The sequence below is a fragment of the Euprymna scolopes genome, chromosome 32 (assembly GCF_053919585.1).
Source record: "Euprymna scolopes isolate OS-2025 chromosome 32, ASM5391958v1, whole genome shotgun sequence".
Lineage (NCBI taxonomy): Eukaryota > Metazoa > Mollusca > Cephalopoda > Sepiida > Sepiolidae > Euprymna > Euprymna scolopes.
This window is the reverse complement of record NC_136513.1, coordinates 38,877,505-38,900,171: the sequence shown is the minus strand read 5'-3', so window position 1 is coordinate 38,900,171 and position 22,667 is coordinate 38,877,505. Positions and strand designations below refer to the sequence as shown.

Sequence of the window (22,667 nt, the reverse complement as noted above, 5' to 3'; positions counted from 1 at the left end):
TGAAGTCAGGAGGGAAACAGTCAAGCGGTAGAGAATTCCACAGGCGTGCAGTTCTAAGTAAGAAGCTTTGTTCATGGAATCTACCTTTTGATTTAGGTACAGATAAGTGTGAGGAAAATTATTGACAGTGGTTTCAGCTAGACGGGTGTTTATCGTGAAAGATTGACGACGGGAGACAAGCGAATGAAGCTCAGTCGAGCACTTGCCATGGAAATAACGATAAAACCGAGATAGGCAACATCTCTTTTGTGAGAGACAGATTGTAGGAAAGAGAAAAGCCACAAAGTCTATTTTGTACTCTGTCAAGGCAGGATAGGTTATTTTAGTAGATCTTGCCCAGATGTGGCAGCAGTATTCCATCCTTGGACATACTTGGCTTTTATATAGGTAGAGAATTGCCTCAGTAGTGAGATATCTTCTGGAGCGGTAGAAAGATCCCACCATTTTCCCAACGACCCTGGCAACAGGCATGATGTACGTGTTCCATTTCAGATCAGCAGTAAAGGTCAAACCCAGAAGCTTATCAAAACATGTGGTCCCCACTGGACGAGAGACACCTATTTTAATTGATGCCAGATGGGGATCAGAGCGTTTATGATGCAAAGATTGGAGTTTGGTTTTAGATGCATTAAAGGTAACCAGCCACTTCTTCCCCCACTGAACCACGCGCTCACGATCAGATGAGAGAGAATCAGAGAGAACTTTGTCATTTACGGCCTTTGATGTGTTGCCATAGATGATCGTGTGGTCAGCATAGATGTCAACGAATGATTTAAGTATGTGTTTTGGGAGATCATTGATGTATATCAGGAAGAGAGTTGGGCCCAGGATGGACCCCTGGGGGAATCCAGCGTTAACACTTCGGGCTTCTGATTTCTGCCCATCAACCACTACTCTTATGAGCCTATCAGAGAGAAATGATTTAATGATTGAGAAAACATTTCAAGTTATACCGTAGCTGAAAATCTTGTGAAGTAGGCCTTTATGCCATACCTTATCGAAGGCCTTTGATATGCCAAGAGCAATTGCCCTAGAAAGTAAGCCTTTGTCGAGAGATTCACTAATCCTATGAGATAGAACCGTTAGCAGATCTGCTGTAGATATAGCAGAACGGAAACCATATTGCGTGTCAATAAGAAGGTTATTTCTGCTGAGGTGGTTGACTACTTCTGGATTTAATATGGATGCCAGCAACTTACTCATGACACACAGGAGACTTATTGGTCTGTACTGAGATGTAGATGACTTATTGCCTGTATTCTTAAATACAGGGCATACTGATAAGTTTTTCCAGGGTGTTGGAAAGCACTTCTCCTTAAGGCAACTCTTAAAGAGTTTTGTAAGTATGGGGACAAGTTCTGGTTGAAGCTTTTTTAACACTATAATTGGAATGACATCAGGGCCAATTTCTTTATGAAATCAAGGTTCTTGATTAGCTTGGCGACCTCACGCACATATATTTGTATGTTACCAAGCGTGTTCTGTGTTATAGGAGGAAATACGGGGTGTTGATGGCCTTCGTCGCATAGGGTAGAATTATCTGCAAAGTTCTTGGCAAATATTTTGGCCTTGACTGATGCTGACGAAATGAACTCTGGTCCAGTGATAATGGTTGGGATAGAACGCGCGCTTCTGTTCAGGATCCTGTTTGTTATTTTCCAAAGAATTGAATTGTGAACGCAGAGGACAACAGGCTATATTTCTGGATTTAGATATAAAAATTGTGGATGGGATTTTTCTTTATAAAATATTTGATAAAAGAAATTCTTTCCTCGTTCAAATAGTGCGTATGCCCTGTTTTTATGTTTTATGGAACTATTATGTCAGAGTTTTTGAGAATAGCTCGCGTTACTTTAAAAATTAATAGATTTTATATCCCCAGTTTCTAGCTTAGTAATAAGGATGATAACACAAGGTGGAGATAAAACTGAAATATTTAAACAGTTAAATAAAACATTTGTTCGTTTTCCTGATGTTTTTGAATCGTTTAGAATTAACCAGAAAATATTAATAAAGGGAATTCAAAACTTTATTATTAATGCATAAAATGTATCTATAAAAAATAAATAAATAAAAATAATAATAATAAAGAAATAAATAGTTTAACCTTTATATATATTTAATTTTCATAAAATAAGAATGTAAATATACAAAACACAAATCATAGTGGGGGTGATAAATGGTCAAATAAGTAGTCAAGTCCTAATCTCATAAATACAAGACTGTATTCATTTTTATAACATGAAAAGTTTAGATAAAGTGATTACGTATAGGAACCTAGATCAAATATGTGTAACATATTTTTTCCTAAGATTAAGGGACGTGGTGTTTGATCAACACTGCTGGGAAGCCATGATGATATTGTTTTGTTTTCAAATCCCCCGAAACAGTATTTCATGGTAAACAACAGATGATCCCTTAAAAAATTAATTATTACTGTACTGTAGTGAATTCGAGAGAGCAAGTTAATGCAGTGACCGCAGTGGTTGAATGACTTACTGACTATATGGTTTTCTTACGAATGATAACATTTCTTTTTATAGTTTTAAAGATTAAAAATTAAAAAAAAAATGTGTTTAAATAGTTTTAAAGGTTAAAACCTTCCAGGATATATATATATATATATATATATATATATATATATATATATATATATATATATATATATATACAGAGAGAGAGAGAGAGAGAAAGAGGACAGACACCTTATTCAGATTTTTAGGCTTAATCTCTGATATTGAGCTTTTCAAATCTGAATAAGATTGTTGTACTATAAATATATATGTCTATATTTATATTTCTATATTTTCGAATATGAAAGGGGGTTTTAATGTTTTCTTTACTTACGAATTTTGCTCCAATAATATATATATACGTTTATATATATATATATATATATATATGTATATATGAAAATATATGTATACATATGCGTATATATATGTATACATGTATATATAAATATATATATATATATTTATATATACATATATATGTATGTATTTATATATATACATATATATATATATATATATATATATATATATATATTTAAATAAGGGAGTAGTCACCAACAATGTGTATTTTTTAACATTATTTTATTATTCCGTGTCTTGGTTTTTCATTGTGAATTATGTTTGGCTCATTGTAATAAGGTTTTTAAGTCATTGAACGATTCAATGACTTAAAAACATTATTACAATGATCCAAACATAATTCTCAATGAAACACCAAGACACGGAATAATAAAATAATGTTAAAAAATACACATTGTTGGTGACTACTCCCTTATTTAAATATACATCTTTCTTTCGTTGGAATTTCTTAACCCATTTTATATGAATATATATATATATATATATATATATATATAGAGAGAGAGAGAGAGAGAGAGAGAGAGAGAAAGAGAGTCTTAAAAAATCGAAACACAATTGTTTGCATGGTGATCACATCATACCAACTTATTTATATGACATATCTATGCACTGATGTGTTCAGATAATTCATATTCAACCAATCAGAACATTTAAAATTCAGGAAATTATACGACCCAATTGCAAACCTGTTTTTAACAAAGACAGTAAATGCAAAAGTCACATGAACACTTGAGTATTTTACACGTCGACAACTTTATTTTATTTCACAACAATTTAAAGGTAAACTTTTCTTGTTCGTTTTTTTCTGACGTTATTTTTTCCTGAAAAAGCAAGTGTGTTTGTGTGTCTGTTTGTGTGTGTGTGTTTGTGTGTGTGTTTGTGTGTGTGTATGTGTGTGTGTGTGCAAGAAATAAGCATCTAAAATGTAAATGTATTAACCTTACCACTTAAAATTGAAAGCAATTAAATTACTTAGAGGAAGGTCTTGTAATATATATATATTCGTCTACATAGATGAAAATCTAAGTTCATTCGTGGATATATAGACGTAGTACTTTCGTTAAACGTAGATACGAGTATACATAGATATAAACATAAACTCATTCCTAGGTGCATATACGCAATATTTTCATTAGCTGAAACAATAATGTACCTATTTACTATGCCTCCCCACGGGACAGAGTTAGACACCAGGATCGTTTTTTTTAACGTGGAGAAAAGGTACAAAAATAAAAAAAAATGTCTCAGTCGTGAAGGACTGGTCCTCCACCGAAAGAGAACAAGAAATGGAAGTGCATCATCTGAAGAACAGATACTATACTTTGATCTTGACCAAAAGGCCAAATGTAACTAAACAGAAAAATAGGGTAATAAAAATAAAACGCATATATATATATATATATATATATATATATATATATATATATATATATATATATGCACATAAAGTTCTGAACAGTACATGGGCTGAACTGCTTGTAATATATACAAAATATAAGCAAATTAAATATATATTTAAGTGTATTTTATGCCCAAAGGGAAGCCGGGTGCCCACTCCCTGCTAGTCTTTAATATTATTCTTACAATGTTTAGGCAAATTTAAATTTACATAAAATTTCAGCCTTCTACAGTATAAAGAGAGAGAGATAGTCATTAGAAAAAAATAACAATTTAAAAGTAAGATTATCTCGTTCTTTTATTCTTGTTGTTTTTTTTGTGTGTGTGCAAAAGAAATAAAAAGAATAAGTAATTATTTAAAAGAAAATCTTATAACAAAAAGTGTTTATTCTCTAAAAGTTTTTTTTCATAATTTCATTCTAAACAAAAAATCGAAATAGAGGCCACATCGTTTGTTTTGAATGTTTAGTTGATTACTTATTTTTAGTCGATTTTCAGAAAAAACACATTTTTACGTAAATATACGTTGCTTTATTGTTTAATTATCAGTATAGTTTGGTTGCCCCGACAAAATTTACCCTTGTCCGTTGGTCCGTTCGTCAGTGCGTCTGTCTGCACTTTTCTCAATAACTACGCCCTGGATTTTTTTTTAAATTTTGCACAAACGTTAAACATGATATGAGTAAAAATGTAACAGAACGGATTTTCCGGGAAAATTCCGGTTGCCTCCCCCAGGGGTGCTTTTCGATTTAAAATGGCTAAAATTGACACTTTTGTGCTTATTAAAAAAAATTGATGCCTTGTATTTTTATAAAACTTTCTGAAAAGTTGTAACTAACTGATTTCTATATAATTTTGTTTGTCTATACTTCGCGATAACTCTTTGATGCGCCCCCAGGAGCTCTTTTTGGGCTATTTAAAACACTCTATTTTACCATATTTGTCCAAAAGTTTCTGTGTATGTCTATTTAGAAGTTTTACATGGTGCTGAACTCAAATTTAAATATGTTAAGACCTTGGCGACTTTGGGGGCTAAATAAGAGGGGGAAGGGACAAAGCTGGGCTTAGTAGTAATTTCTTTTTTGCATGGTGCAGAACTCAAATTTACATATGTTAATGCCTAAAACTGCATCGTTTGTTCATTTTCAGCAGGATTTGATGTCCCCTGGGGACTTTTGGGCTAAATGGGGGAGGGGGCAAATGCTGAACTTAGTCATTTTTTATGCCTTTTTCACTGTGCTCTCACAAGTGAACCATGCACGTTTAACTTGTTCATTATATTGTTTCTTTCAAACAACAATATCTTCTGTTAGTCGCTCGGTTCATTGCGAGCGTCTCCTTCTATTCTGGTAGCAAATATTATTCAACCATTTTTATATCACAATTTTAAGTACACGTTCTCGACAAGTCAATGAGACCATTAATACGAACTAATAAGATTTCAATAAGAAATTTAACAGAAAATTAGACAGAAAAACATGTTTTCTTACAAAACGTACGATTCAATTGCGACATCATTTATTTATTTATTTATTTTATGTTATGTTTCCGGTGATTAGGAGAAATCCCACTTGCTAGAAACGGAGTATAGAAAGTGATAAAATGCTACGAACATTAAATTAGTGTCTCCATATACGAATTTAATGTTCGTAGTATGTTATCACATTCTATTCTTCTTTTTTAATAAATAGACTGAATAATTTATAACTTGGAAACCGCGACATACGTACGTACATACGTACGTACGTATCTACGTTAAAGGTACTACGATATTAATATATAGATTAATAGCTGGTAACCCGGCGTTGACCGGTCGTACAATACACTTAAACATGGTATTTTGATTTATACACATTGCGTATGTATTAATATAAAATCAATCCTCTAGTATATAATATATATATATATATATATATATATATATATATATATATATATATATATATATGTAGTTTGCTTGAAGCATTGTGTGGGATAGGTATGTAGTAGAGATTTAGAAGGCTGTCACAATGCGAGAAATGAGATATAGTCGGTGATGAGAGTGTTATTAAAAAATATCATTTTACTTTTTTGCGACAATTTTATAATAAGACTTTTTGTCCGTTCATTGTTTTCTTTTTCTTTCTTTTTTTTTCTTTTAAAGATGATTTTATAACAGCATAAAAAGTTCTAGTTTTTTGTTGCCTATATTTTACAACGGAAACCAAAATTGAATATTAAGATTGTTCTGTTTCAATTAACTGAAAATATTTTTTGCAGGTACCTATGCTGTATAAAATTCTATTGCTTTGGGAAACTTTAATGTTTGTTCAAATTAACTGACAGTAGGAGTGGATAATGAAAAATACGATTAGTAAGCTCCTCCTAACTTTTTTGAACAGAACAGATTGAAAACTGTTCTATTTTTATATTACACACTTTGTATCTTAACACGGATGAAAAGTTTATGTAATTACATAGTTTGAATGCGCTTAATTGATTGACCTTAAAACATAGAAATATATGTTTTGATCTAAAACCTTTATTTTTCATGAAACGAGTTTTCAGTAATGCTTAAAATTCTTATTAAAATCGGTAAATGTGTACTTTCCTGACCCCTGTTGTTATAAAATTGCATGCTATAATTAATTCCACGGATAGACAATATGCAGTAGTTAAAAACTGTATTATAACAGATGTGAAAATATTCCCCAGTCATTATATATATATACAAGTTTTCTAACTGTTTTTGTAAAGACATTAAAAATTGCCTTAAACTCTTGAAAATTCAATATGTTATTGCTATACATTTTATGTATGACCTGGCCAATTTTTATGATTTCAGGTTCAAATAAACAGCTACAGCAGGAATTGATATACGCCCTGCTAAATCTCAATTGCCACGTCTCATGAATGCAATAATATTCTGTTTTAATCTTGGGGGAAATACCACAGAAACGTATAGAACACCGCGGACTGCTTTTAGACCATCTTGCATGAATCGAACACCAGTTTTCGAGTGGGAAAAAGATTCAAGGAAAGCAGGGAGTCTGAAAGGGATGATGAGAGGTGTGGGAAAGAGTAAGGAAATCAGAACAACGGAGGTGTTTGATCAAATAAAAGTAAGGACGATTATGTGTCTGTAATGACAGTTTGATGTCAGTATATATATATTTATATATATATATATATATATATATATATATATATATATATATATACATACATGTCATACGGCACACTGAGTAATGACGTTGCTACACTGGTTCTCGTCAGATCACCACAGTTAAGTAACGTTCAACATAACTAGTACCAGATGGGTGATCATTTGGTAATTCTAGGTGCTGCATATTCTTGCCGCTTCTCAGCATCTTTAACCCTCAATTGCCACTGATAATTAAAACGCCGACTCAGGAGAGGGATAGCTGGAAATTACGCAGCCTCCCTTTCAATGGGTATCCAGAGTCTGTCAAGACTGAAAGAAGCTACCATGCATGTGCGTATATATATATATATATATATATATATATATATATATATATATATATATATATCACTCTTTTGTTTTAATTTTCTTTTCACTTTGTTTTAACTTGGGATGGGGCATTCTATCGGAGGCCAAACATTCTCCCATTAGTTTAGTTACTCCAACCGAGAGATCTTTTTAAGATTCTAACTGTCCCTTTAAGTGCTATTGTTTGTCTTTCTCTTGCACTTTGTTCATCTGGTATATTCGCCAGATAGTTTTTGAAATTTTTTTCATTAGCCCGGTTCCTCTTTAAATGATTGATATGATTGATACTTTCTTAAGATTCCGGTTTCTTTTCATGTCGTACACAAGTCCTTGTTATTTTATTTTCTCCTTCTCATCATTAGGGACGCTTACTTCAACTAGGGTTGCCACTTTCTCCCTCTTGTTCCATATCACTATGTCAGGCTTAATAGTCCCAATTTTCTTGGTATGTAACTGTAGGAATTTCGTAGTCAGTGGATGGTGCATGACTTATTTCCAACTGTTCTTTCTTGTAGATGTTCCCTAGGCTTGCTAGTACATTGGACATTCAAGATGTGTCGCATTGTATAATAGCCGTCCCATAACAGGACTTTACAATTGGATGTCAGGTAGCTCACACTCTCTACTTCTGTGTGGCAGAACTTGCACTTGTTATTGCTGAGACTACTAATTTTTTCAAGCCTTGATCTTGAGCGGCCATTATCATTTTCTCCTCATCATAGTGAAGAGCTTTTTTCAGCCAATCTACATTGTTCTTTATCTATATATTCTTGTGATAGGACATCCAGGTAATAGTTGGCACGCTGCTGGTTAGCTCATTCTTCCAGTTTTCTGCAAGGGAAAGTCTTAGTGTATTTTTTTCTGACACTTTTGTGATATTTCCGTTGCCAGTTTGCTTTCTTTCTTTTTTTTTTTATTACATTTTCACCCCAAACAAGGCACATTGCCACTTTGGTGTAGGGGACTACTATCAGGGGAAACATCTACTGGGGTACTATGTAGGGATTAGGGCAGCGAGATGTTGGTTCACGTTGCACTTGAACTTATGCATGTCAGTACAGTTGGGGAAGCAGTGACCTGGAATGGAATTCCAAAGTCTAGCAGTTCTGGGGAAGAAACTACTGGAGTAGAAAGATCTTTTACATCTAGGGATCTCTACAGTGTGGGGGTGGGATTTTGCTGTTTGTCCGATCTGTCGAGGGTGTTCACGTCGTGGGGGCACAAGTGCTTGCAGTTCTTCAGAGCATTCACCATTATAATACTTGTAGAACAGGCAGAGGGATGCAACGTTTCGACGATGGGACAGAGGCTGAAGTTTAGATGCCAGTTTAGGGCCTATCAGATTTGCGACTCTCTTTTGAACCCTGTCAAGGAGCGAGAGACTAGTAGCCGATGCACCGGCCCAAATATGACAGCAATACTCCATACATGGGCGAATAGTGGCCTTATAGAGGTACAGGATACTTTCGGGTGTTAGAAGTTTTCTAGCACGGTAGAGAGAGCCCACCTTCCTTGCAGCGGCCCTGGCAATGCTCTCGATGTAATTGTTCCAACTCATGTTTCCTGTGAACGTTAGGCCAAGGAGCTTGAGAGACGTACTCTCAGATAAAGAGTCGTTGGCCATTGCTATAGGTGGTAGAGAAGGTTTCTTGTAATTATTGAATGAAACCAGTTTTGTCTTGGTGGCATTGAACGTTACCATCCATTTTTGTCTCCATTCCACTACTGATTGGAGGTCATCCTCTAATGTTTCTGCCATTACTTTAGATATATGTTCATTTGTTTTCCTGTCGTGCCTGCTATAGAGTGTGGTGTCATCAGCATATATACCCATCTCAGAGTCAATTTTGTCGGGGAGGTCATTTATGAATATCAGGAACAGCAGTTTCTGTCTCATTTGTAAGGCAGTCTTGTGCTAAATGTTTGACCAGTTTTGTGATGCAGGTAGTTCTACTGGTTCTCTTTTCTTGGTGTTCATATACCATTTTAAGATTTGGATTCTGGGAACTTATCAGATATTGTCTAATGCTCACAAGAGTGGCTCGGTGTTTATAGTTATATGTATTATATATTATATATAGATATTATATCTAATATATATATATATATATTAATTTAATTATTCAATTAAAGCCCCCCTCTTTGGGTTGAGCGCTTTGTAAATAGATTTTCACCCGACGCGTATTTAAAAGCGAGTAAGCGAAGCCCACTATTATTTTGTTTGTAAACAAGCTTATGGTTCGAGCACTGTGGGACGAGAGAGTGTGGATTTAATACACAATCTAGGAGAAATATTTACGGCACTGATTCGTAGTCGAATGGTGAGAGCTGCCGACTGTCAATACGACGGTTGTAGGTTCAATCCACGGCTGGGGAAAGGTGTTTGTCTAGCCGCACTGATGAGTTGTGATACAACGAAACAGTACTGTATGTGGATGACTATATATATATATATATATATATATATATATACGTATGCAATATTGAAATAAACATTGCAAGCTTTAAATACCGGGTGGGGCGATAAAATTTTCACTCTAGAGGAGACGACATGATTCCATTACCGTTTGATGGAAGCCGGTTTCTTTTTTTTATTTTGATAGTTTGTCAGTTGTGTACAAATCTCAAGAGCGATATGAGTCTTCTATCATGTCTCAAACAATGTTCCACGGGTGAGATCGGAGGGAGCCGCTCTATAATCATGCTCTCTACTAATCTAAGGTATGACAACAGGACCATTGCCAGTACCCTAAAAATGAAAATCCGGACGATTCAACGCGTGAGGGCACAGTTCAATGACATTTCCGGTCACAGTTATGATCTTCGGTTTAAGTGAGGGCTACATCATGCTATCTCACATCTTCCGAAATCTACTTGAAAATCAACACCAAAGTGTATCTGGATGTACTGAAGAGTTAGATGATCGCTTGATACAATCATGTAGCCGCTGGCACACCCTGGGTATTGCAGCAGGATTTGGCGCCGGCCCACAGGTCCAACGAAACCCAGGCTTCAGAAGGAGAGCGATGACTTTATATCTTTCTCTCGCTACCTCCTTCCTCCCCCGACTTGAACCCGCTGGACTACTTCCTTTGATCATACGTCGAGAACTTCACCAACATGACCCCCCCCACGACACTAAAGTCAGCTTGATCCGCCGAGTATTCGCTGAGCTTCCCCTGCTTGTAGAGAATGCATGCTTCTTGTTCCGGACCTGTGTCAAGGCGGTAATAGAGTCTGAAGGCGGCTACATTGAATAGATATCTTCTACATGATCAAGTTATCCGAATTGATTTTTTTCAACAAAAGTTTTAAAATAAAACAGTAGTGTTTTTTTTTTTTTTTTTAAGCGATGGATTTACTGTTCCATTCTATAGGTTTCAATATATGTTCAACTGGAATGTTATAATAAATAATAATAAAATAGCCGAATTTATTCTTTTATTTGTAGTTTTGTTTTTCCATCTCAAGGAACACTAACAACGCAAAATGACCCCTCGTTACCCATATGCTTCTATGGTAGTGACGGGATACCTGCATCTTGTCCTCGGTTTTGCTTCTATTTTCAACGCAATTATTGGCTTGTCAGCAGCAAAAGACTTCTTCGGTTTTTCTGTGAGTGCACTTCTTCAAGGCATTTGGGTAAGTGAAAAATATTCGCAATATTTCAACCTTTAATGTCCAATGGAAATGGCTCTAATCTCCAATGCAAAGTTTCAAGTTATTCAGGAACCAATTCTTTCACTTGGTAGATGCGTCTAAGCGACTCTACAATAGATTTCGTCTGTCAGTCCATCCGCCAAACTTCAATATATCTAATCTTATAAATAGCGCACATTGTAACAGGTAATTCGATACATTTCAGGACTTACATATAGATGGGGTCTCTAACAAGATAATTCGATATAAGTTTCATAAGGTACTAAGTTTCAAATGGCACATTTTAGAATCTGAGTTCAATTGGTTTATCTAGTATATATATAAAAGTGAGAATTGTGTGAGAGGACACTTCTCAGCCTACATACTCAACGGATGTCTATCTACATATTGAAATTTAGTATATACCATATTCAGACATGTGAAACTTTTTAATCAGTTTTTATCCGGAAACAATGCACAATCACGTTGAAAAACCGGTTCTCGTCAGATCACCGAAGTTAAGCAACGTCGAACCTGGTCAGTACAAGCTGGGTGACCATTTGGGAAAGCGGGGCGCTGTCTGTATCGCGAGGTAAACTACCAGCTTAGGAAACTTGTGCGATCTATCTAGGTAGGAGGGTAGATTGGCTTCTCTTAAGCCGTGGTAGGCAACCCATCTATTGATGGCGTCATGATAAAAAAAAACTGTTGATAGCCCTGGCGAAGCATCAAGTATTCAGCTACGGACTATATTTGAATTACGCTGTAGTGAATTACATCTCGGACGCGATCGCATACAACGACGACGAAATTGTGATTGTTACAGCTGGTAAATATCGAAAATGCAATTTCGACGTAAGGAAACTTTAGACGAACGATATCCAAAAAACTGTTTAAAGTTTGATAAAAATGCCGCAGAAACGTATCGAATGCTTCAAACCACCTTGCATTAATCGTTAATTAGTTGCATAAGAGATTCAAGCGATGCTGGGAATCTGTGAGATATGATAAAAGGTGGGGGAGGCAAATGAAGTCAGAACAGAGTTGATTGGCCAAATAAAGAATTTCAAGGATAAGGGCCGTCGTGTGTCAATAGAGACACTAAGTGCAGAGTTTGATGTCAGTGCGGGAACTGAAGAGACAATTATTCGCGAGGAATTACAGATGCGGATGATTTGAACCAAGTTTGTTCTAAGGGTTCTTAGTAAAGATAATAGACTATGGGCATCAAAAAAGTTTCTCACCTTCACTAAAGTCCAAACTTTCCTCACTGTGACTTTTGGCTATTCTAAAACTTTAGAGGCTGTCGTAATGAGACACTGGAGGAGACGAAATAGGATGTGACTAGGGTCATTGACAATCTCACATAATAAGACTTCCATGGGCCTTCCTTCGGTTTAAGAAGTGCATTGCAACTGGAGGACATTACTTTAAAGGCGATTAGAATTTCTTGTATGTCAATAAAAATGGTCATACTAAAAAAGGCTGTGGACTTATTGTAGACACTTCTTATATTCATCAAATATTTTTATGCCGAACAATCGGTTTGCAAATAATGCTCTGATATATGATAATATATACCCATTTTTAACTTTTTACAGATTTTATTGGTTGGACACCTAGGCACTAAAGCAGGACAACAAATGCATGAAGATGTGAGAATTCGGAAATTAGTGAGTTGTTTCTAATCTTATACACCCCCACCCACCCCTACATACATATATATATATATATATATATATATATATATATATATATTGAATATTAGAAATAGAATCACGCAAATTGACATACATTCCACCTCTCCCGTTTCGCTTTCTATCTCTCTGTACATACATACACACATACACAAACGCATATATATATATATACACACACACATATATATATATATATAAATAAATAAATAAATAAATATATATGTAAAAAAAAAGGAAAATGAAGGTACAAAATATACCTATTGATATAGATATTTATTCATTTATTCAACATTGTGCATATTATTTAGAGATGTTGGATAAGTGTGGGGGCTCTTTGTGCCATGCCATTCTGAAGCCCAATTCTTCTCATCAGAAAAGCAGAGAAATGCAAACTAGACGCCTATATCACAGAAACCACTTTTAACTCCTCCAAACTGCCTTAATAATCTATTGTGCTGTTAATGTAACTACCGGTGGACGTTGCATCCATATCATGTTTCCTAGCACCTTATTCACTCTTCTGATGAGAAGAATTAGCCTTCGAAATGCCATGACATAAGTGTCCATATATATATATATATAATATATAGTTTTTGTACCTTCATGTTCCTTTCTTGTTTACTTCTAAATAATATCCAATACAATTTTGTTGAGCTTTGTATTATCCTGATAAGTTGCCTCTTAAAGAATTAGATTCATTCCCTTGCTTAAACTTTCATCCATACACACACACACACACACACACACACACACACATATATATATATATATATATATATATATATATATTTCTGCAGAAATATATTTTCTTATAATATATATCAATCCTTATTTAAGAAGCTCAATATAATTCCAGAGGAATATACAGAATAAATGACAAAACGTTATATTCCAAAATTCATGATGCCAACCATCTTTTAAATTATTCCTTTAATACAGTTGACTTATACAATTCTTGACAGTACCTATTTTGTAGCGCAAAATCAATAACTTAATTATTATATCAATCAGTGAATCTATTATGGCCTTAACTCATCAGAAGAAATAGCAACAATCAATCCGTCAAATAGAATTGAAGTGTGATTTGACACGACTAAAATCCGAAAATTGGAAGAGAAGTTGAAAAATAACTTATTTTTCTATTACGCTCTATTGTATTTTCCATAAATAATAGATTCAATGATTGATATAATAATTAAGTGATTGATGTTGTGCTACGAAACAGATACTGTCAAGAATTGTATAATTCAACTGAATTAAAGGAATAAATTATAAGATGGTCAACACCATGAATTTTGAAATAACATTTTTGTCATTTATTATTTATATATATATTAGCAAAAGTACCCGTCGTTGACTGGGTTCGAAAACAGCCTACAGAAAATGGACTCTGATTTATGAAAGTATGATAGGTTATGAACAGGAAGGGTTGTAAAGAGATAGCTTCGAATTTGGGGGTATCAAAACCAAAGCAAAATATGATAAAAGTACAAATAAAATAGATAACCCCCATAATTTATTATACCATACCTGTTAACACTAACAGCCTTATCACAATATTTTGTGGATCTATATTAAAAAACCTTGTTAAACTTTGTGACATACTTCCATTCTACGTAGGTCAGGTGCGAACGAACACTCCATAATTTTATTATACCATATTTCTTCAAACTGAAACATAATTATCAAAGTATAATTACGCAGATACATATGAAAAGTCTTTATTAAAGTGTGTGTTTATTTCCATTCTATGGAAGCGAGGCGCGAACGCCGACCCCACAGTTTTATTATACCATCCCTATTTAAGTTAAAACATACTTATCAAAGTATTATTATGTACATCTATATCAAAAACACTTGTAAACTTTTTTTTTATTTTAATTTTTTATTTCCATACTTTGTGGACCAGGCGCAAACTCAGACCCCACAATGTTAATGAACCACCGTTCTGCCAGATCAAACATGTCCATTCCTGTGTCTCGATATATCTTCTATCCTTATATGTAATCAGTTTTTTTAAAAATAGTTAACCATATAGGTGCCTCTTCGTGACCAGACACACACACAGTCATTCAGCTTTATATATAGAGAGAGAGTAAGTTATAAAATGGATATGGCGATTAAGCTACACTGAATATTCCGCGTAATATTCAGTGTAGCTTAATCGCCATATACATTTTATAACTAACTAACTCTAAATACGTATTGAGCAGTTTTGAAGTAAATACTTAAAGTTTACTCATAAATCTATACTTTCGTATATTAATTTTATGTGAGTAAATTAAGTAGTTTATATATATATATATATATATATATATATAGTCATTCACATACAGTACTGTTTCGCAGCTCATCAGTGCAGCTAGGCAGGCAACTACCTCAAGCCAGGATTGAAACCCGACCGTTTGTACGGCAGTCAAGGCTTCTAACCATTACGCTAATAAAAATATATATATATATATATATATATATATATATATATATATATGTATATATATATATGTATATATGTATATATATATATGTATATATATATGTATATATATATATGTATATATATATATATATATATATATATATATATATATATATATATATGTGTGTGGATGACTATATATATATATATATATATATATATATATGTGTGTGGATGACTATATATATATATATATATATATATATATATATATATATATGTGTGGATGACTATATATATATATATATATATATATATATATATATATATATGTGTGGATGACTATATATATATATATATATATATATATTATTTATTTTATTTATACCAATCTTTTAATTTTTGTATCTCGGTGTAATTACAGAGCCTATAAAAAAAAAATGAGAAAAGTCTATATTTCAGATTTCAAGATGTTGTCCATCTTACAGTTTTTTTTTTTTAAGTAAGTACATGTACACTTCTCGGCAGCATCTGGTGAGCTAAGGGCGGCATGAATTAAAGAATTGACGTAATTATTACAGGAATGAATCTACCGTTCGAAACGGGTGTTGTCCAGAATTGAACATTTCAACATACTAAAAAAATCAACCGTAAGCTTGACAACATCTTGAAAATTGGAATATAGATTTTTGTATATATATATATATATATATATATATATATGTGTGTGTGTGTGTGTGTGTGTGTGTGTGTGTGTGTGTGTGTGTGTGTGTAACTGTACAGAAGGTAACTAAAACATTGGTAACGTCAGTTTCAAGCCTACTATAAAAGGGACTAGTTATCTTCTCTTCTCTATAGAAATAAAATTAACTCATTTTTTCCCGTGGGATTTTGACCGTAATAGGATTAAAAATCAAGATATTTCATGCAAATACATTATGCACAAACGGCAGAACAATATCTGAGGTTTGTTATAGGCTTATTAGTTCTCAAATTCCTCGATAATCTTAGATTTCTATACTTTTTCTGCTGAGAAGTCACGGCAAAAATCGGTTAAGATCAATGGAAGTGGTAAAATATTTTCTCTCTTAAAAATTCCTCCTCCCCCTGTCACCACTTAACACCGTTTGGAGATCGTTCACAAGGAACAGTTGAGAAGAGAACACCGGTTTGGCTTCGTAGTTCTATCATGTGAAGTAATTTAAAATCACTAAACTAAGCTGCGGTGCTTTGTGACGTAGTGGTTAGGGTGCTGGACAATTCACATTATATTTTCACGTTCGCGCCGACCTACCATAGTGTTTTTTTTTTTTTCTTTTTTTCTAAACAACTGGAATGAACTTTTCTTGGTGGCAGAACTGTTAACGTTGCAGATGTTTTGTTTTTTTTCCCCACTTTATTTTCCTACATTTACTCATGACTCCGGGTTTGATCCTTCCTACTTACCTACCATAACATTTTTTTAAACTCCCCCCCCCGTCCCGGAAACAAACACTCGGGCAACGCCGGGTACCCCCGCTAGTTCGTAAATAATGGTAGGCTCTCGTTAGCCATATTGATTCTATAAAAAAATTAGGCTGACGAGAGCCTAACATTGTTGACCCCTAACTGGTCCCGCTTATTTTAAGCTGTAAACCGAGAGTACTAATATTTTTTCTGACTGTCTGTACAGTTTAAAATTAATAAATATTAAGCTCTTATAAAAAAATCTTTCTTTATATTCGAGCACTTTGGTATAATTCTCTCCCAAAACACTCAACACACACACACACACACACACACACACACACACACACACACACATACATATATATATATATATATATATATATATATATATATATATATACATGTATATATATATAATGTTCGTGTGTCTGTGTGTACAACTCTCCATGGACAAAAAAATAAAGAAATATATAAATCCGTTTTAGGCTATTTCTTGCAAAGGGGATCTGTGTGTGCACCTCTCCTGCTAAAAAGATATATCAATTCGTAATAGGCTATTTCTATCAAGGGAGATTTCACGTTTAATTTTCTGTATGAGTGCCATCATTTGCATATTATATTAAAGAAAATCTATTTTAATAATTAGCTCGATCTTATTAATAATTTCTTGTAATAGAATCATTTTCGTTGCACGATTTAGAAATATTATTTAAAATTTATTCAGTTAGCTTATTTTGTGTGTCACTAAGAAGGTTGTTTCTGTTGAGGTGGTTGGATTCCAACAACTTACTCATGACACACGGGAGACTTATTGGTCTGTAATGAGAGGGAGATGACTTTTCACCTGAATTCTTAAATACAGGGCATACTGATGAGGTTTTCCAGGGTGTTTGAAACCACTTCTCCTTAAGGCAACGCTTAAACAGTTTTGTAAGTATGGGGGCAATTTCTGGTTGGAGTTTTTTCAGCACTATAACTGGAATGCCATCAGGGCCAGTTGCTTTACTGGAATCAAGCTTCTTGATTAGCTTGGCGACGTCACGCATAGATATTTGTATGTTGAATAGCGTGTTGTCTGTTATAGAAGGAAATACAGGGAGTTGATGGTAATTATCGCATAGGGTAGAATTAGCTGCAAATTTCTTGGCAGATAGTCTGGCCTTGTCTGATGCTGACGAGATGACCCTCTGTCCATTGATGATAGTTGGGATAGAACGCACGCTTCTGTTTAAGATCCTGTTCGCTGTTTGCCAGAACTGGTGGGAACAAAGCCGCTGCTCAGCTACTTTGGATTTAACAGACTGGGCATATAGCTCTCTTACATGTAATATTACTCTTTTACAGTGGCTGCTGGCAGTCCTGAAAGCAGCTTTAGTCTCAGTACATCTATTACGTTGGTAGCTCTGGAAAAAAGTGATTTCTGTGAGCGATGGCAGCAGCACATTCAGGGGAGAACCATGGTTGGCTGTTAGGTTTTTGTTGGAATTTTTTGGATTGTATGAATCGGTCTATGCCTACAATTAACCAGTCGGTCAGGATCTGATACTATAGAGGACACATCCTTTTTAAACATGGAATGCAGAGGTAGGTAGGAAGCTATCTCAGTCAGCCATAGAGTATCGATATACAGTACGGTGGAGAGGTACGTCTGAAGACTTATTACATTTCATTTTTTTCTTAACTGCTACAACAGAGTGGTCAGAGGATCCCAGGGGAGTTAGAACGGAACATGAACATAGCTCAGGGGAAGTTGTGAGGAAAAGGTCTAGAAGACTTGTAAGGGTGTAAGGCGATGTTCATCATTTCATAATCAAGAGCTATTAATTTTTAGGAATCTCTTCCAAAGTCGAAAGTAGTAGAGTATCCGCAGGATCGATAAATGTAAATTTAACGAAATCGCCGATTAATAGAAAGTTGTTATAAGATCACAACCTCACATACATAAAATAAAAAATATAGAAATATCTCGAAAATAAGGACACTTGATAAAGAACTCAAAATCACTATATTAATACGAAATAACAACATTTATTTACGTCTTAGGAATATAAATTCAAATAATTCTAATGTAAATCTTTTCTTGTAATCAGCGTTCATTATGCAGAACTGGAAGAGTGCCCACAAACCAGATACCAGAGTTTACAGCATATATATATATATATATATATATATATATATATATATATATATATATATATATATATATATATATATATATATAAGACACTGATTAGAATTCAGATGAAAGTCCTGATAGATACGACTTGGAGATACTTTCAGGGTGATCCTAGTCAAAAAGGAGAAGCTCAATATTTAAGAATAGAGCAATATATACGTTTAGTGATTAAATTTAAATTCTGAAAAAAGAATTTATTGTTTGACAAAAGGAATACATAGGAGGGTTATGTTAACCACTCCAATATATTCCTTTTGTCAAACAATAAATTCTTAATTCGAATATATGTGTCTATATGTTTTTTTTTTAGAATTTAAATTAACCACTAAACGTATATATATATAGCGACGCTCTTTGTGTAAACAAATCGAGTGGAGGTATTTCGAACGATGTTAAAACATCGTTAAACTCACTACTCGTTCAAGCAGCCGCCAATAGCGTAATGGTTAGGAGCCTTGACTTGATTTGATATATTTATTGACTTGATTTGATATATACAAACGGTCGGGTTTCAATCCTGGCTTGAGGTAGTTGCCTGTCTAGCCGCACTGATGAGCTGTGAAACAGCGAAACAGTACTGTATGTGGATGACTATATATATATATATATATATATATATATATATATATATATATGTGGATATATATATATAGATAGATAGATAGATACATTAAGATTTCAAATGAAATACTGTAATGGTTAATATTATTTTTTTTATTTTCAGATATTATTGAATGAAAGTTCTGGCCCATCGGCTGAATGGGAAGGATTAGCAGCTGAACAAATCCGACAATTTGTGAGTTGTTAATATTATTTAAAATTGAAATACATAGATTTTTTTTGTCTTTTTTTTTTACCTCAAACTTTAGTTTTGTTCCAACAATCACAGACTTACTGATGATGACAATACGATTGTATTCCCTCGTAAAAACTAACCCAAAATGGTAGAGTTTGTTTTTATTTGAATAAATGCTGTATTATTTCCTTACGTACGTTCTTGAACAACCTGCTCTCTCACCAACTAGCAGAACTTTATATATATATATATATATATATATATATATATACATATATATATATATATACATATATATATATATATATATATATATATATATATATATATATATATATATATAGTGAGGATTATGTTGCGCCGACGACAGAAAAATGTATATTTAAAAGAGTGTAGCCATCAACAATAGTAGTTTTTTCAGACTTTCATCATTTTTAATACTTTAAAATATTTTTATAACGCGTTTTACGCCTTGTTCAGCTCTCTTCTGATATATATATATATATATATATATATATATATATATATATATATATGAACAGAGCTGAACAAGGCTTGAAACGCGTTATAAAAATATTTTAAAATATTAAAAAATGATAAGTCTTAAAAACCTACAATTGTTGATGGTGACACTCTTTTAAATATATATATATGTATATATATACTCCTTAGACATGTGTATGTGCGTGTGTTTGTGTGTTTGTGTGTGTGTGTCTATGTGTGTGTGTTGTTATTCATATTAAAATCCCTTTTACGGATCATTTAAAAATAAAATATAGCTTTCTTATATATGGATCGGGGAATTGCATTCACGAGCAAACGACCTAGCTAATTCTCTTAAATATTTATTTTAATTAATTCTCTACTAATTTTTTCTCATTGGATGATCATCTTTAGTTAATTATTAGGTGTAATTATATTCTTGAAGATATTCTATAGGATTTATACTTGCATAATATTTGCGTAAAATGTGTATAGTAAACAAAAGCTCTTTCCATATATAGTTATGTATGTGTATATATTATTGTTTCAAAAATTTTGCTTTGAAAACTTATTTCACAGTTTCTGGTCTAGCGGCATGAAACTTCATATGTAAGGTATTTGACCCCATGCGAAACTTTATGTTTGGGTTTAAGCCCGGGAAAATCGGTACAAAAATGTAAAAATGTTTTTAAAATGAAATTTGAAAGATTACGGTTGAACGACGGCATAACGAGTATAACGTAATAGCTACTGGTTCATGCTTTCATTTTTAGCCCTACTGTAAACGTGTCTTCATATCTCAGTCATTATGGGCAGAAGAAAAAAATAAATTGCAAACTAAACGGTTTGATTTCGATTCTCGGTGATGGCGCAGAGCCATTTTTTTACTTTTTAAAACATTACTATATATTGGGTCCAATATAATCTTGTACATAATAAAAGAGACGCAGTTTTTCCCCTTTGGCCCAGGTTTACAACAACAGATTGCACATAAAAATTTATTATATTTACGCTATTAGCCATTACCTTATTCATTCTACACCGCGTGCATTTATATGTTTTTTTTTTTTACTTTCCTGCGTCTACGCCGCCATTAACTGACTATTAATTTCTTACACATCGATTATTCTTAACGTTTTACAACTACTTGATTAATGATTTCTCCCTTCCAGCATTCCTCAAAATCTCATTGGTTGACGTCTCCATATTCGGACATTCCGGATTGACCAAATCATCATTCAAAAAGGAACGCTACGAATATTTACACAAACATAACTTCCCTGAGTATTAAATATTAAATACTCCGACTACAAACTTCGTAATCTCGAAGGAAAAATGATTTGTACTACATTATAATTAATACCATCCTTACCACTGAGAGAAAAATACTTGGATTATTGCTTATATGTCGTGTTATTTTAAAAAACGCAAATTGGAGTTTTATATTTTTGTTGCTGTTTACATTTATTTCATTTACATTGACTAATAATTATTAATTATATTTTATTTTAATAGTAAATATAACGAGACAGTAATTCTTTTGTACTAATATAAGGGATGCCCTCTTGCACTTTAAGTAAATGGAAATTAGGAAGTAAAAACAGAAACAGCAGTTGTTTGACACCGGTTGAAAGAATGCCATTGATTGGATAGAGACATTATGAGGTCATTTTATAAATAAAATGGATTGACAATATTAGAAAACAATTATTTTTTAATAGATGATTTTTATTAATGCAGGATTTTTTTAAAACAATTTTTAAGCGTAATTTTAATTAATTAGAAATGATAAAAAGAAACGATATTGACATTAACAATAGTAGAAAACATTTTTTTTTAATAAATGATTGTCTTAGAAATAAATAAATACAGGCATGATAAAAAGGGTCTATGAGATAAATACGGAAAAAGTGAAAAAGCTTTTTTGTGCATTTCATTAAAAGACACCTGTTTACGCAGGGTCCACGTATCCAGTGAAGCACTTTTAAAAAAAAATTATTTAGCATAAAACAGATTTTTTTATGAGATAAATACGAAGAAACTGAAAAAAAAAACTGTCTTTTTTAAACTCTTTTAAAAATGCTTTTACATGAATTATTTTTATACTATTATTAAATACTTATTAAATTCCTTTACAATACTTTCAATTCTTACATTCTATTTTAACTTAAAATAATTAAAAAAAATTTAAATATTATTAATTATTAAATACATAGTTTATAAATTTGTTTCCAATTCTTT

The 22,667-nt window shown here is 33.1% G+C and overlaps 1 protein-coding gene across 1 annotated transcript in view; it reads left to right on the top strand.

The window, feature by feature from the left end:
• Positions 1 to 3,500: 3,500 nt before the first annotated feature.
• The window catches only part of LOC145256280 (uncharacterized), a 46,002-nt gene continuing 26,835 nt past the window's right edge, over positions 3,501 to 22,667 (top strand). The window contains exons 1-4 of the mRNA XM_080114964.1: positions 3,501 to 3,656; positions 11,219 to 11,409; positions 13,008 to 13,079; positions 19,872 to 19,943. Coding sequence (XP_079971090.1) covers positions 11,257 to 11,409; positions 13,008 to 13,079; positions 19,872 to 19,943 — 297 coding nt within the window. The 5' untranslated portion in view covers positions 3,501 to 3,656; positions 11,219 to 11,256. The remainder of the gene's footprint in view (positions 3,657 to 11,218; positions 11,410 to 13,007; positions 13,080 to 19,871; positions 19,944 to 22,667) is intronic.